This window comes from Ochotona princeps, chromosome 4 (genome assembly GCF_030435755.1).
Source record: "Ochotona princeps isolate mOchPri1 chromosome 4, mOchPri1.hap1, whole genome shotgun sequence".
NCBI lineage: Eukaryota > Metazoa > Chordata > Mammalia > Lagomorpha > Ochotonidae > Ochotona > Ochotona princeps.
The window spans coordinates 85,071,781-85,089,240 of NC_080835.1; the positions used below are offsets into that span (position 1 = coordinate 85,071,781).

Below are 17,460 nucleotides of genomic sequence, written 5' to 3' on the forward strand. Positions count from 1 at the left end.
TTTGATTAATAGTTATTTAATTATGTTTTATGTACTTTCTTCTTTTAACATTTACTTTTGCATGAACTTTCTATACATCTGAATTATTTTCAAAAAAAATATCATTTTAAGATGCATAAGACAAGAATTTCCTAAATCATGCACCTCAAATTCTTTAAAAATTTAAATTTGTGTGAACACTGATTTAATCTTGGCACATAAAGCACTTTCTGATAGATTTGACTTATAAAGCAGATAGGGGAAATAATTCTTTGAAGGACAAATACCTTGTGTGCTGCCAGCCAACGAGGACGTAATACTTCCTCATTGTTGTTAATGAAAACTAACAGAGCCTTTGTAAAATAAATAAATAAGCAAACAGCAGCCTAGTGAGTCACCTGTTTCCACATACAGGATGGAGAAGCTCTATAAATTTCGCCAGCCTCTAAGCAGAAAGTGCCAATCCAACCGTGGGTCCAAGAACTACCATCCTGGATGGCAGCTACGCAGCTCACCTTGCTGTGCTCCGCGTGTCTACTGGCCGGCAGCCTGGCCCTGCCTCTGCCACAGAAGGCAGCGGGCATGAAGGAGCCCCAGTGGGAACAGGCTCAGGTATGTCACGGTCCCCTCCCCTGGGACTCAGGGGTCTTGCCAGCAGCACTGGTTATGTTTTTCCATTCTCTCTCCTTCTACACTAGTAGAAGAGTTTTATTTGAAAAGAAGAGAAGGAGAGAGTTCCTCCCTATTTCACTCCCTGAATGGCAGGAACACCCAAGGCAGGGCCAGGGTGAAGCCAGTAGCAAAGAATTCCATCTGCATCACCCAAGTGGGTGGCAAGAACTCAGATACTGAGCCGTATTCCACTGCCTCCCAGGTGCGTGAGCAAGGAGTGGGACTGCAAGTTCCAACCCCTCCATTCGTTATATAGATTGACTTAGGAATAGTGGTAACGTTCTCAAAACTTCAGTTTTTTAACTGAGATGTTAGAGATTAAAACGATGATCACCCAAGCAGAGGAGTTGTGAAGCATGTAACATTTAGCTGCTGCAACAGTGTTCATTCTCAATAGACTGAACGTGTATCCTTACTTATTGCTACTTGACAATCTTCATAAAAGCGCACAGAGTACATCTCTAAAGGTGAGAAAATTGGAGTCCAAAAACCCAAGTAGAAGTGACAACTTTTCCAAAGCCAAGGACTCTAGGTAAGGCACCAGCTTCTGGGTTTGCTTTCCCTTATGCCCTATGGAAATAATAACACTGTCTGGTACCTCCCAGTATTATTCTTGTAAATAAGGGAAATGATAATACCAATGAGGATACTTCAAAAATGTATGGAAATGCGTGATTAAAAAGAAAAATTGTTCTCATGCAAAAAGAACTTTGAAATCCATGCATAGTTGTGCATAAAGAAACTTTTTGAAGATTTCTATATGTAAGAATTTTTACTATGTCAATTAATTCCATAATGATGTAAATTTTTGCTGATGGTATGTTGGAGCTTTCAATTGACTGGGATGATACTCTGCTGGCTCTGTCTTCAGGCCAGAGAGGATATACCTAAGAAGCTGTTGAACTTGACTGGACAATAAGATGCTGGACTCTATGTTTGGTATACGCTTGCAATGGGGGAATCTCAACTGAACTTGAGCTGTGGTTATGCAACAAGGTGGAGGAATCCACCATGGTGGGAGGGTTTGGGGAGCGGGGGGGAGAACCCAAGTATCTATGTAACTGTGTCACATAATACAATGTAATTAATGAAGTTAAATAATAAATAATTAAAAAAAAGAATTGCAGATTACAAAGTGGTTTTATGTACATTGCATCATTTACTCTTTAGTTTATCCTGATTTTAAAAAAAGAGGTTAAGTAGATTCACATAGGTGCTAGTGCAAGAGATTGTAATCCAAGGCAAATTTTTCTGGCTCAAAAATTAGGCTGTAATAAGTAACATAATAAGTGTAGATAGTCACTATTTGGCAAAATAATTGGATGGTTACACGTAAGTGCTATTTATAGTTAAGCCTGAAGTATAAGAAAGGTCAAATTTTATCATTGATTAACTTGTACTTTAAGAAGTTTCAGTTGGGCCCGGCGGCGTGGCCTAGCGGCTAAAGAAGTTTCAGTAATACAAGGAATCTTTAACAAGTTCATAGAAGATACATATTACAAAAAATTGTATGTGGATTCTGAAGCTTGCATTAAAATAAGCTTAGCTGTTAACTCCATTTTCCATAGAATGTTAGACGGAACCATATGGAATTACAAATATTTAACAATTTTTCCCCTCCAAACCATCTGATTCTACCTAATGAATTCTCCAGGAAAAAGTACATTTGCAGGTACATCTGTCTCTCTAGTTGGTGTGCAGGTGGTCAGCACAATAGAAGGAGTCTGCTGGGTATAATGGAAGCCAGGAGAAAAAGCAATTTAGGAACACAGAGAAATTCCATTCCGGTTGGGTCTCCACAAAGTCTGTAGCTCAGGTAGAGATAAAATAGATCAATTGTTTTAAATAGCAATTTTCAGGGCCAGCACCACTACATAAAAGGCTAGGCCTCTGCCTTTGGTGCCAACATCGATGCCAGTTTGTATCCTGGCTGTTCCACTTACAATCCAGGTCTCTGTGGCCTGGGATGGCAGTGGAGGATGGCACAGGTCCTTGGGCCTCTGCACCAATGTGGGAGACCTGGAGCAGGCTCCTAGCTCCCAGTTTCAGATCAGCTCAGCTCTGGCCTTTGCAGTCATTTTGGGAGTAAACCAGCAAATGGAGAATCTCTCTCTCTTTCCTTGTTCTTTATAATATTTTCAAGTGTTATAAATAAATATTTTTTTTAAATGAGAAAGAGAAATACTTCAACTTCTTCTTTTAAAAAATAAGCAATTCCCGATGAGTAATAGATATCCATGTTACTGAATGAAACCCAAATATTGGTAATAATAAATAAGCTGACATTAGTTTATCTGAGCTGCTGGATTCCTTATATCCAGACACTAGGAAACCATGAGATTCCCATGCATGAAGTTGTGGAGGGGATAGACCCTGTAGCCCTGCTTCAGCCTATAACCTCCCAAAGTGGATTTAATTAGGGTTTAATCATGGAAAGGAGGGAAAGAGGGAAAAGAAACTAGAAGCCAGGAAACTCAATTCCAATTCTCGGCTACTAAATGCTTTGCTCTCCTCACTTGGACAATGAAATCAAGTAATTATGCTGATAATTAACTGATAGATTTTTCCAGGACTAAAACTTTAAGATTATCTATCCTTTCTCTGGGAGTAGAGCTCAGCAGGATCTTAGGACGTTATCAATGTGGCCGCTCGGGCACACTGGGAGACACTCCTGAGGATTCCTACAAACGCAACTAGGCTTTATGAAGTGTAAAGTGGTGACTGGCACCACAATGTAGTAGACTAAGCCTTCATCTGTGGTGCCAGCATCCCATGTGAGTGACAGTTAACGTGCTGGGGGTTTAAGGGAGGGCAATCCAAGTACTTGGTCCCCTAGACGCACGTGGGAGACGCTGGTGAAGCTCGTGCCCCCTGCCTTTAGATCAGCCCAGCTCAGGCTGTTGCAACTATTTGAGGAGTGCACTGGCAGATGAAAGATTCTCTCTCTCTCTCCTTCTCTCTGTAACTCTGCCTTTTACATAAAAATAACTATTTTTTTTTTTTTAAGTAAAGATGTTCCTCTTCAAAAAACTGGTATAAAAGAGAAGTTGAGGGCCCGGCGCGATGGCCTAGTGGCTAAAGTCCTCGCCTTGAACGCCCCGGGATCCCATATGGGCGCCGGTTCTAATCCCGGCAGCTCCACTTCCCATCCAGCTCCCTGCTTGTGGCCTGGGAAAGCAGTTGAGGACAGCCCAATGCCTTGGGACCCTGCACCCACACAGGAGACCCGGAGGAGGTTCCAGGTTCCTGGTTTCGGATCTGCGCGCACCGGCAGTTGCAGCTCACTTGGGGAGAGAATCATCGGACAGAAGATCTTCCTCTCTGTCTCTCCTCCTCTCTGTATATCTGACTTTGTAATAAAATAAATAAATCTTTAAAAAAAAAGAGAGAGAAGTTGAGGGATTATTTTTTCTTTTTAGTCCCTGAAACTGAATGACAATGCTTCACTATCAGTAAAAAATTTTCTCCTCATTAATGCCTATTTATTTTGCCCAGTAACTATATAACTGTTGTATCTTCAGATTGCTGTTTGAATCCACAGGCACCAGAAGAGAAAGATGAGCATGAAGACCATAAGCAGAAACTATAGATTAATTACCCTCTTTTCAACAGGACTATCTCCAGAGATTTTATTTTTATGGCTTAAAATCAAAGGATGTCAATAGTATAGAAACCAGACTGAAGGAAATGGAAAAGTTCTTTGGCCTTCCTGTAACTGGGAGGTTAAACTCCCACATCATAGAAATAATGCAGAAGCCCAGATGTGGAGTTCCAGATGTTGCAGAATACTCGCTATACTCAGATAACCCAAAATGGACTTCCAAGGTGGTCACCTACAGGTTAGTTTTATTTTGGTTTATTTTAGCAAAAACAATAAAACCCTTTTCCTAAGAGGTTAAACATTATTTTCTTATTCGCTACTAGGATCATGTCATATCCATTTCCCACTCGAGGCTTATCGCCTACCAGAGTGGATCAAATAGTGGCAAAGGCCTTCAGCCTGTGGAGCAAAGAGATTCCACTGCATTTCAAGCGACTTCAGTCCGGAACTGCTGATATCATGATTGGCTTTGCCAGAGGAGGTATGGAGATTGCTATAGTTATTTCTGTGTTTGTTATTTTTATCAGTCCTCTCTTCTTTTTAGGATTTTAGATCTTAAAATGTGTGTGTGTGTGTGTGTGTGTGTGTGTGTGTGTGTGTACGTGCGCACGAGCATGCACTCTTGCAAGGATATTTCAAAAAGTTTGTGCAAAAATAGAATCAAAAGATAAATTTAGAGGCAGGTGTTTTATGAAACAGCTAAGATGCCACTTAGAATGCCTCATCCCGGTTCTGAGTGCCTGGCTTTGAATCCCAGAACCTCTCTCCAGTCTAGCTTCCTGCTAATGCATATCCTGGCAGACAGTAGGTGATACCTCCAGTAGTTGTTAACACTACCAACCTTCCAGCAGGTTTAGGGAGAGTTCCTGCCTGTTACATCTGGGAAATGAAAGAGCAGATGAGAGATGTCTCTCTCTCTCTCTCACTCTCTGTCTTTCAAATCAATAAAATAATAAAGTTTAAATCCTTTTTAAAAGGTAAGCCTGTTTTGGTTTAGCAAATATTTACATCATGTCTAATTTTTGCATAACATGTATTTTTCATAAACTCCCAAAGACTTTGTATGTGCACAGCTTTTGAAAAATATTTGCACCAAAATAAATTTCTCTTTTAACTTCCTTTTCTATAAAGTTTTTGAAGTCTCCTCATATTTTGCCATATGAGTGTAATATTTCTAGTCTGCTAACTCACAGTCACTTTTCACAACAGAAGTTGGCAAGCCAAGAACCTTGAACCAAAGCCAGTCTACCAGTCATATCAGAGCAGAGCGCTGTTCTATCACTTAGCTATCGCCTAATACCACTTTCAAACAGGTCACAGTTGTGACAGAGACCATTAAATCAACAAAATGACTTGCTGCCTTACCTTGACAGCAAAAGTGTGCCAACTTCTATTTTACGGCATGCGTCAATTCAAAATATATCTAAGAATATCAATACTAAACCAAGAGAAAACGTTACAGCTCCTAAAGGTTACAAGTGACCTCCAAGAAGTGGGACAGTGTCTTTGGATTCCTTCCAATACCCTTATTAGCAAAAAAAAAAGTAGAACATTGACACTTGTGTATCAAAGACCTAGAGAGGTAGAACACACACACTAGCATTTCTTCATCTTTCTCTCTCTTTCTCTCTCTCTCTCTCTCTCTCTCTCTCCTTTCAAGACTTACTTATTTTGAAAATCTGAGTTATAAAGAGAGACAGACAGACAGATTTTCCATCTGCTGGTTCATTCCCCAGAAGGCCTCAATGGCAGAGCTGTGCCAGGCCAAAGCCAGAAGCAAAAAGCTTCATCCAATCCTTCTGGACATGGATGGCAGGCGCCTACATGCTTGGACCATCTTCCATTGCTTTTCCTAGACCATTTGCAGGGAGCTCCATCAAAAGAGGAGCAGCAAGGACATGAACCAACAGTCATGCAATACTGGCATCACTGATGGTGGTTCCACCCACTACACTGCAACATGGGATCCTGAAATGCTCTTTGTAGACTTGATAATGTTATAAAAGAAAATACATTGATTGGGCACTGGCATAGTATTGTAGCAGAATAACCCCCCTCTTTCTGCTGCAAGTATACCATGTGGGCACCGGTTCATGAACTAGCTGCTCCACTTCTCAAATCAGCTCCCTGCTTATGGCCTGAGAAACTAGCAGAGGATGGCCCAAGTTCTTGGGTTCTGAACCCATGTGGGAGAAGTTCCTGGCTCCCAGCTTCAGACCAGACCAGCTCTGACTGTTACAGCCATTTAAGCAAGAAGCCAGCGGATGAAAGACCTCTCTCTCAAATAAATCTTTATATATATATTTATTTATATACATATATATTGAGTGATTGATTGGAGAAAAGTGCAGATACTAAAGGCAATTGCCCCCATTCTCTTCCAGCTCACGGGGATGACAACCCCTTTGATGGACCAGGAAACACACTAGCTCATGCCTTTCCACCTGGGCCTGGCCTTGGAGGAGATGCTCACTTTGACAAGGATGAACCCTGGAGCGACGGTAGCGGTTCAGGTATAGCATCTCATGTCTCTTGTACCACCCATCCTCTGAAAAATCCTGAAGGTAGATCAAGTTTAATATGATAATTGCTTTAATTTATAAGAATCACTGAACCCTGCCTGACTAAATACCAATCACATTATAAGCCTTAACTGTGTAGTCTCATTTAATGTACTCATTATGTTATATACACAGAAGAGGAAAGCTCAGGCTACAGAGTAAAGCAGCATTGGGTTCGAATCACTGGATCTCTACAAGGATTTCCTGTGCGTCTTTGGGCACATTATTTAACCTTATTGAGCCTCAGTTTCCTCATCTATGAGAAAATGAGACTATACTAGTTCCCAAATCAAAGACTGAACTTGGATTAAATTATTTGATACATGTCTAGTAATTAACATGGTACATGGAATATACTAATAGTTTAATAAGTTATACTTATTTCTTCATATTTCCCCAAAGTAAGTTATCTCAAATAGGGGAGAATGATGAACAAAGAATATCCCATTAAAAGTTATACAATATTGAAATTATGCTGTACTACTCACAAAGCACCTACTCCATGGCTCAGTCAATCATGTTCATCATTTTACAAAGTAGGAGATTATAGACACATTAGAGACACAGAGCATTTCCATGGGTCTGAGAGACGGGCAAAAAAAGAATATATGTGGGTACTTTAAAAGGGTTGACGGAAAGTGGAATTAAAAGCTTATTTTTGTGGAAAGTTTTAAAATCCATGCATAGATTTCAATATGCACATTTTCCATGAACATATTGATGGTCCCTCAAATGTAACATGATTTCATGAAATCAAACACAAATCCAGCCCTGCCTGGGGATCCTGCCTTTCAGTGTCAGCTTTCTCAAAATCAAATTTCTCTCTCTTCTGATATTCAGATCACTCTCATTTATTGAATAGCCATTTTTTTTCTAAGTTTAGGGAAACTAATTAACATGACATGCCTTCACAGTAGAAATTCCTGCTTCTGTTTATCAGGTGAGGAACTAAGATTGAGCCACGTTTATTGTGACCAAAGCCATTAAGCTAGTAAGCTCAGAGATATGGTTGAAGGCCAAGTCTTAATATTTTCAAGCTTTTGCTTTCGATAACATAATGGGACAGCCTGGGTGATTACACTAGATGCAAAAAGGTATAAAATAGCATTGAAGTTTTTGAAGAAAGAGAAGTAGTGATGAGGTGAAAACATTCTGATTCTCCATCTTACTCCTCCCTACTTTTGAAGTAAACAAGTAAACCATAAGGAATTGGAGTTGAGCATTTTTACAGTTTATCTTGTATGCATATCTATTTTTATATTTACTGAGTGCCCTGTCTTTGCTTATAGGAATAAACTTCCTGTATGCGGTAACTCATGAACTTGGCCATTCCTTGGGTCTGGATCACTCCTCTGATCCAAATGCTGTGATGTATCCAACCTACGAACATGAAGATTCCCAAAATTTCAAACTTGGACGGGATGATATTGAAAGCATTCAGAAACTATATGGTAATATTTGTGAGTTCAAGTAAGGGGCATTCAAGTAAGGGGCATTCCCTTAGACTTGGATGACTGGGAATGGGCATTTGCATAGAAACACAACACCAAAACTTACATTTAAAAGGCAATTGAGGGGACATTTTTGAGATCACAAACAAATAAATTATTCATTTGTTTATAAATAAATTATTTATTTATTTACAAGGATGCTGATTTCAAGTTTCAGTAAGACAGTAGTACCATGTAGGAAAATTACAAAAATAACACTTTCAAGATTCTTTGTTTCTGTACATTTTTTTAAGTTTTTACTTATTTATTTTATTTTTTTATTTGAAAGGCAAATAGAAGCAGAGAGAGAGGTTCCAATCCTCTGGTTGGCTCCTAAAATGTCCACAAAAGATCAAGCTAAAGCTTGGTGCCTGGAACTCACTCTGGGTCTCCCACAAGTGAGGTACATGCCCCACTGCTTCCCAGAGAGCACTTCAGCAGGAAGCTGGAATCTGAAGTAGAGTTGGAACTTTAACTCAAGTACTCCAATATGGGTTGCAAACATCCCAAGCACTATCTTAAAAGATGAGAAAAGGTTCAAAGAAGCTAAGTGAATTGTTGAATGTCATGTAGCTTCTAAGTGCTTGAATAATGATTCTAAGTCAGGACTGTGTGCCTACAGATTCTCTCTGCTATATATTTCTGCTACCCAGTTAGCTTTAAAAAGCGAACTGGAGGCAGGTGCCATGGTGCAGCAAGTTGAATTGCCACTTGGGACACCCAAATCCCATGTTGGGGATGCTGGGATCAGCTCCCACCTCTGCTTCTCACCAAGCTTCTTCCTTCTAATGCTTCTGGGAAGAAGCAGATGGTGGCCTGGACACTTGGACTCCTGCCACACATTTAGGGGACCTGAAAGGAGTTGCTGGCTCCTGGTTTCAGTCTGGCCCAGCCTGGATTATTGCAGGCATTTGGGGAATACACCAACAGATGAAGATGGATCTCTCTCCCTCTCCCTCCCTCTATCACAGTGTCTTTCAAAATACATCAACCTTTTAAGATTGAACAAATAAAAGTAAGTTAGACAAGAGAACAGGCAATAACATACGTAAATTGGCAGATATTGGTAATCCTGTGCAGTAAAATATCATGATGATAATATACTGCAAAAAGAATACACAGCTTTGAATGATCACAGAGAAATGAAATGGCTCTCATATTACTGAGTACTGTCCTTTGGGAAGAATCATCCCTAAAGGGGGAAGAATGTAACTTATTAGTTAAACCAAGAAGTTACTATAAACCAGCACTTCCCAAATTGTCTTACCAAAATGCCAGTTATATAAGACAATTCTCCAAAATCATGATATAGAGAAATAATTTCAGCAAACACCACCAAATATATTTCAGGTGCAACAAATATTTAACAGAACTCAACAAACATGCTTAACTCAGTATTTTATAAACTATAGTCCTTTTTATGGCACACCACTGAAATGCAAAAAAAATTGCATTTCAGAGAGCACACTTCGAAAAAATTATTTGTACTCTAAACATCCAACTTAAGGAGTTCCTGCTTCCTAAGACTCAAATACTGAAATAATATTGCTGATAAAGTTATCACCAGACAAATGGAAAGTACTCCCTCCATTATTTAAAACATTGGAACCCATGGAATACTCTACAGCATTCAATAACTTAGAATCTTAAGAAAAATATATGGGACTAAAGAAGATTCTGAGGCACAGAATAAAAAAGAAGGAGAAAAAAAAAGAACAGATTAATGCAATAAATCCGCAAGTATTAGACAAAAGATTTCCCCTAGTCAAAGTTAGGAAGAAGTAATTTGTAGACAAATTAAAAAGTGCTCTTTTTAGGTAGATTATAAATTTAGGGGATTCATCAAGCCAGAAATGTAATATGAGCAGAAAACAGATTCAAAAAATGTGGTTAAACTCATGGATACAGGATTCTCAATGTTCTTTTCAGAATAATAATAACAATAGCTAAAGTGCATTGAGTACCCACACTTACCACACCCTTCACAATAACTCCTTGAAACCAATGATTCAATGAGATGTTTACTTTCTCATGTTACAGATTGGTAACCGAAATCCCAGAGAGGTTAGCTAGTAACTTACCCATGATCACACAGATGGTGAAAGAGTGGAGACAGCAGGCAACCGTGGCCTGAGCCCCAGGTCTACCTACACCCTGTGCAATACTGACTGCTCAGTCACTGGAGGTTGTTCTTCAGAATCTTTGTCCTGAGGTGGGCGAAGGACAGGCTATAACATGCCATGACATTTCTTTTGTTTCTACAGACTTAAAGTTGTTCCTATACCTTTTATACCAAGTCAAATTATTCTTATTTTACTTTCTTAACAGGGAAGAAAAGTAATGCAAGAAAGAGATAGAAGCTTCAGGGTGAACATCCAATCATCCACTGAGTTCTTGCTAAGTGTTTCCTATCCAGAAAGAAGAACAACCATTGCAGCCCTCCACCTAGCACTTTCTTCATTCTTCCTTGTATTGCCTGTTGGGTTTTGTGTGACTTTCTCTCACTGTAAGGACAAACTTTATGGGATGACTGTGTCTTACACATATATGTGGGTCACCTCAAGCAACCTGCAATTGGTAGAAGTCAATCAACATTGTATGCACAAGAAAATAAAATTTTTATTTTAAAAAATACCTTCTATTTGGGAGCATTGTTTCTGTAGCAGGAGAAGATATGCTACAGAAAGAAATCGTGGACTAGGACCAAAAAAAAAAAATCCCACTGAATTATTTTAGGGTCTTCAAGTGTACCTCAGCTTAGTACCAAATGAGAAATGTGAAAGTCCCACCTTTTTCTCATTCATTTGTATAGCCCAAAGTTGCACTAACTTCCCCTTGTCCTTTTGGGCCAGCTGTCATCATGGGGTATTTGGGAAGTCCAGTTCTTCTCATACATTGTCTGTGGATTCCCAAGGACTTCTAACCTCACACTCACGCCCAGTTCCCAGTTTCCACCTCAACCTCCTGGTTCCCCTGCATCTGTCTCCTGCCAGCGCTATTCTCTGGGCTCCCTCTCTGCTGCACTGCCCCACCCAGGCTTCCATCTCACCCCCCTCCTTCTCTATTGCCTACATTCCTGGGCACAGCAGCTTGAACAGCTTTCCTAGAATATCTATGTCTGCAGGCTCTAGATTGTGTGTGTGTGAGAGAGAGAGAGAGATCGCGAGAGAGAGAGAGAGAGAGAGACTGTGGGATGGACAGGAAAGTGAGCTTTTAATATTTTATACAGATTCATCTCACTTATCTTTTTAAACTATAGAAAGGCAGAGTTACAGAGAAAGGAGGAAAGACAGACACTTCCCAGATGGCCACAAGGGCCAGGGTTGGGCCAAGCCAAAGCCAGGAGTCCAGAGTTTCTTCCACGTGGGTGCAAGGTTCAAGTACTTTCACCATCTTCCACTGCCTTCCCAAGCACATTAGCAAGGAATTGAATTAGAAGTGGAGCAACTGAGCCCTGCACCATGGCCTAGTGGCTAAATTCTTGCTTTGCAAGTGCTGACAGTCCATTTGGGCACCAGTTCATATCCTGGTTGCTCTGCTTCCCATCCGGTTCCCTGCTTGTGGCCTGAGAAAGCAGTAGAGAGTGGCCCAAGGCCTTGGGACCCTACACCCATGTGGAAAACCCAGAAGAGACTTCTAACTTCTGATCAGCTCAGCTCCAGCTGTTGCAGCCAGTTGGGGAGTGAACCAGCAGACAGATAATATTTCTGTCTCTCTCTTTTTGTAAATATGACTTTCCAATAAATCAATGCTTTCAAAGAAGAAGTGGAGCAGCTGGGACTTGAACCATTGTCCATATAAGATGCCAGTGTCAAAGGCAGGTGTTCAATATGGTATGCCACAATGCCAGCTTCAATCTGCTATGTGTTTCAGCACATCATTCTTAGCAGTGAAGTTAAGCTCTAATTGAGCACAGAAATGAAATTTTCTTTTTCCAGTCAAAATAGCATGTAACTGCCTTTTATACACACATTTTCCTAAAAAACAAGAGCCTATAATCTTTTTTATAATTATGTGGGAAAATATGTGAAATTAATCAGTTATACTCAACTGGTATTGAAAAGGTTTGCCAAGAGAAAGCTGTCATAGCCACATCACCACTGGAAGTTCTGAGGGAACCATGCCTTATGATGGGGACTGCCCCATCTATTGTGGTGTGATTAGCAGTTATCCCTGTCCTCTCTCTACTCACCGTATGCCACATCTTCAGTTGTAGCCACCAAAAATATTTCCAGACACTGCCAAGTTCCCTTTTGGGGAAAAACAGCCCAACTGGGAAGTACTGAGCTAAAGAATTTTAAAATGTGAATGCATTTATTTTCATCTACCTGAAAAGCAGATGTACCTACACAGAGAAACAGAAATAGGGGTGAGAGAGAGAGAACTTCTTCCTCAAATGACCACAATAGTTAGGGATGCGCTGGGTCTAAGCCAGGAGCCCAGAATTCCATCCCAGTGGCCCATGGAGGTGTGCATGTGACAGGTGCCCAAACACTTGCGCCCTCATCAGCTACCTCCCAGGATGCCTTAGCTGGAACAGAAGCAAAGTAGCTGGGACTCAAATCCACACCAATACTCTCAAATGCTCACCACAGAAAGTAATTCCTCTGAATTTTACTCACTGTCCCTTCTGCCTTTTTTTTTAATTTATTTATTATTTTTAATTCATTAATTACATTGTATTATGTAACACAGTTTCATAGGTACTTGGATTCTCCCCACCCCTCCCTGCCTTTTTTTTTTTGTTTTACCAAAGATCCAACCATCCCCCAATTCCATGCTATCTCACAGAAAAGGAAAAAGAGCAAAAGGTAATGTATGGGAACAGAGTAGGAAGCATATTAAGCCTCCACTTGGGATGCCTACATCCCACAGCAGAGTGCCTGAGACTGACTGCCACCTGCATCTTCCTATCCAGCTCCCTGCTAAGACACCCTGGGAGGCAGCTGATGACTCGGGTGCTTGGATTCCTGCCACCCATGTGTGACACCTACATAGAGTTCCCGGCACCCAGCTTCAGCATATCCCAGCTCTTGCTTTACATGTATTTAGGGATTGAACCAGTAGATAAAAGATCTGCCCCGTGTCTCTTTCAAATAAAATTTTTAAAATACATAAAATAACCACCCCATGGGGCAAAATTTGGAACAGCAAGTTAAACTGCCGCTTAAGAGGCTGGCATCTCAGAGTGGAGCACCTGTTTCAGTGTCAGCTGCTCCACTTCTGACCCAATACCCTATGGATGTGCCTAGGAAAGCACAAAAGAGGTGGTCCAAGGTCTTGGGCCTCTGCCACCTACATAGGAGACCCTGATGGAGTACCAGGTTCTTGGCTTCTGCAACCATTTGAGACATATACCAGCAGGTGGAATATCTCTCTCTCTCATGCTCTCTTTCAAATAGAGGTCTATATAAAGGGTACTGGGGGTAAAGAAACCCTCTGAGGTATTCCAGTGAATTTCTGAAGGAAATGAAACACATGAGTCTCTCCCTGTGACATGCAAAGCAATCAAAATTAGTGAATTGCCCAGCTCCAGAGAGAGGCTTTGAAATCCCAGCCAGAAGGGTAACAAAGGCTCAGTGAACAATGAGACTGAGGCAGCCGTGTCTGCACGCAGTTGAGATAGCTGACTTCAGGTGTGGAAAAGGGGCAGCTCAGTCAGGTGCTCCAGCAAGTCTCTCCCCCAAGAAGCACTAATTGGAACAGGTAATCATACACAAAGGCATGCTTGCAAGAGCTAAGGAAGCCAGGCTGCAATGCCTGGTGTTATCGATTGAAGACAAATTGCATCCAACAAGGCAGGAAGGAACGGCTTGCCTGTGCCTCTCTCCAATTCCAGCAAGAGCACTGCAAAGAGAGACACATCACCTTCCAGCTTCAGGGAGGGAGGGAAGAGAGTCCAGACCTTTAACTGGAAACCCAGCAGCAGGTCTGCGACAGCAACACCTGAGCTCCAACAAGGCCTCTCCCCTGGCCTATACCTGCATGCTGAGCCTTTGGCCCCTACTTGGCCAGGTGACCAAGAGACAACCTTCACCACCTCTCCCCCATGCTTGTGCAATATTCCAGCCATGAGGAGCAGAGTAAGACAGGGCAGTGGAGGATGTCCCAGGACCTTGTGGCCCTATACCCACGTGGACAACCCACAGGAAGCTCCTGGCCCCTGGCTTTGGATTGGCTCAGCTCTGGCCGTTGCAGCCACTTGAGTGAACCAATGGATGGAAGGTCTTTCACTCTGCCTCTCCCTCTCTGTGAATCTGCCTTTCCAATAATAAATACACTTGAAAGAAAAAAGAGAGAGCGCTTAAGGTTTTGACTTAGAACTATGAGGCAGGCTTACTTTGGTGAGACCCAGCACCAGAAAGACAGCAGAAGCCTCTGCCCCAGGGCCAGGACCTGGAAGCAGAGCCACTAGACCTGCCCAGGGGTTAGGTGGAGCCCAGATCATGGAGAGATGGATCAGACAGCCATGGGTTTGGGCCTGTATCACTCCCAGCCTTTCTCAGAAGCAGCGAGCCCCAAATGCAACTGCGCTTGGTATCAGCCTGGGCAGCCAAAGCTCTCTCCCCTGCCCCAACTTCAGGCAGAAGAGAGTAGCACAGCTCCTGGAGAATAGGACACCAAAGTGGTAAAATACCAATGCTAGGCATGTCCTTGGCCAGTGCCTGGGAACACAGCATCCGGGATTGCAGTGTTAACAAATAGAAACTCATGGCCCCGGTCAGTCGGATTGATATCTCAACCAGCATCACCTGGTGCTAGTTGCAGTCACCTGCGGCTGCAAAGCCACATGCGCAGCAGGCAGTCTCTAGCAATGTGAACCTTGCAGGTCTTGGCAGACTGTAAGCTCCAGGAATGAACCAGCCTTGTGACATAGGCTGCTAAAGGACTGATGTTCCATTCCTTTCCCAGCCTCAGGCAGCCCAACCCGGAGAGCAATTGTCTGCCTGAGCAAAAGAAGATGTAGGCACAAACCAAGACATTGCATGGAAACCTGTGTTTCAGCTGTGAGGACTGAGCAACATCTTCAGCACTCCTGGCATGGAGGGTCCTGTCCCATCCTGCCTCCCTGTGCCAACACTGAGACCCCACGCACCCCTGCTGGAATTGAGAGGTGCGACTCATGCCCTCAGTGCCACCACCATCAATGACAGTGGAAGCGGCTATTGGAGGACTACAGGGCAGCGTCCAACTGGAACTACAGCCCAAACAGCCCACCAAATCGACACCAGAAGGAAGACACGACTTCAGAAAAAGCTTTTCACATTGAAAGTCACTCTTCAAAAGTAAGTGATACACAACATATGCTTTAGATGCGCAAATAGGTAGGGGGGTTGATGGCCCTGGGTCAACCCCAGGTGATGTTAATCAAAGTTGCCATGTTTGCCTGGTCTCGATTCCAGCATAGCGATGTGTAACTGGGAGAAACTGGAATGACTCTGACGTTCCCTTTAGATCCTGGCTGTGCTCTGGCTCACCAGTCTGCCCTTAGCTGTGGACCCCACAAATCTTTCTTGGTTAAGTAGGACTCATGATATTTGCACTTCTAAACATTCAATGATAAGCTAACCAGAACCTGTGTGTGGATAGTCTGTGATGATTCAGTGCTTCGCATGTCAAAATGTTTAGTTTCTCCCTGATTAAATCCACCAGTTTGATCGTGAAGAGCAGGACAAGGAAGGCAGGTGGCCAGCATCAGAATTACTCACCAGGGTTTTCACAGCAAGAAGCCCAGCTGCCAGGAATCAAGGTAGACAGAGCAAGGCTCAGCCTCTGCCCTTCACCTGGCGGTGGCTGCAGCTCCTCCCGCTTCAGGTAATTTTTTAGAAAAAGATCTATTGTGTTTATTTGAAAGGTAGAATGTCAAAGGGGAGACAGAGTTTTTAGACCCACTGACTTCGCTCCCCAAATGACCACAACGAATGAGCTGGCCCAAGCTGAAGCCAGGAACCTAGAAAGAACTCCATCTGGAACTCCCATGTGGGTGACAGAGGTCTTAAATGCTTGGGTCATCTCCAATCACTCTCCTGGGTGCACTGCAGAGCACGCGGCACCTGGCTGTGGGTGTGACTCTCAGCAGCACCAAACGCCAGCCCTTCCCCTCTTAGCCTTGATGCCCCTATCTGCTGAAAACCATCCTGACATCAACCTCCCCTAAACCTGCTTAGTGACTTTCCTCAAGAGCTTCCACAGGGCTGGTGCTGTCGCAGAGCGGGTAAAGCTGCCATCTGCAGCCCCACCAGCCCCATATGGGTGCCAGTTTGAATCGCAGCTGTTCCTCTTCAATTCAGATCCCTGCTTAATGTGGCTGAGAAAGCAGCTTCAGCTTCAGCTTTCTGAGGGAGCCAAGTGCTTGGGCCCCTACACCCACATGGGAGACCCAGAAGCAGCCCCCTGGCTCCTGGCTTCGGATCAGCTCACCTCTAGTCATTGCAGCCATTTGGGGAGTGAATCAGTGGATGAAAGAATCTCTCTCTAACTCTGCCTTTCAAATAAATAAAATAAATGTCTAAAATAAACAAAAAGAACTTCGATGTTACCTAATAGAGTCTTATTCACCATCACTTATCTCTTAACCTACTTAATTCAGGAATCTAGACTGTCAGCTTCTTTGAAATGGAGTATTTATGAGGAAATGTTATTGCTAAAAACTAAATGACAGCTTCATGCAGAGGTTGCATTCAGATTAATAAATCATTGCAACCATTTCTAAAACATGTCAAGTTATAATTGTAATTAGAACATAATTGATATCCCAGAGTTTTTATTTTAACATTGATTACAGACCATGTAGACCTCCAAGTCCGATTACAATGGGTGTGGGAAAGGAGGGTAAATGTTCCAGCTCTTTTTGCTCTGTCTGCAGGGTAGGGGTGGGAGGGGGAGCAGAGAGTGCACCACCCCGCTGTCACTCCCAGGCGGCACCCAGAAACAGACTGTTCCCCAAGCCCCTAAGTGTGGACAACTGTTCCAAGTATCCCACAAGGTTTTTTTAAACACTTGACTTTACTTTTTTTTTTAACATATATTTTTATTGCATTTTCTTTTTTTAAAATTAATTACATTGCATTATGTGATACATTTTTTTATGCACTGGGATTCCCCCTGCCCCTCCCCACACCCTCCCCCCACAGTGGATTGCTCCATCTTGTTGCAT

The 17,460-nt window shown here is 42.4% G+C and overlaps 1 protein-coding gene across 1 annotated transcript; it reads left to right on the forward strand.

Moving 5' to 3' along the window:
• The first annotated feature begins 437 nt into the window (after positions 1–437).
• Positions 438–8,287, forward strand: MMP7 (matrix metallopeptidase 7). The gene is made up of 5 exons (XM_012926991.2): positions 438–591; positions 4,264–4,490; positions 4,576–4,733; positions 6,637–6,765; positions 8,103–8,287. The coding sequence occupies exons 1-5, from the start codon at positions 475–477 to the stop codon at positions 8,285–8,287; spliced, it is 816 nt and encodes a 271-aa protein (XP_012782445.2). The 5' UTR covers positions 438–474.
• The last annotated feature ends 9,173 nt before the right edge of the window (positions 8,288–17,460 follow it).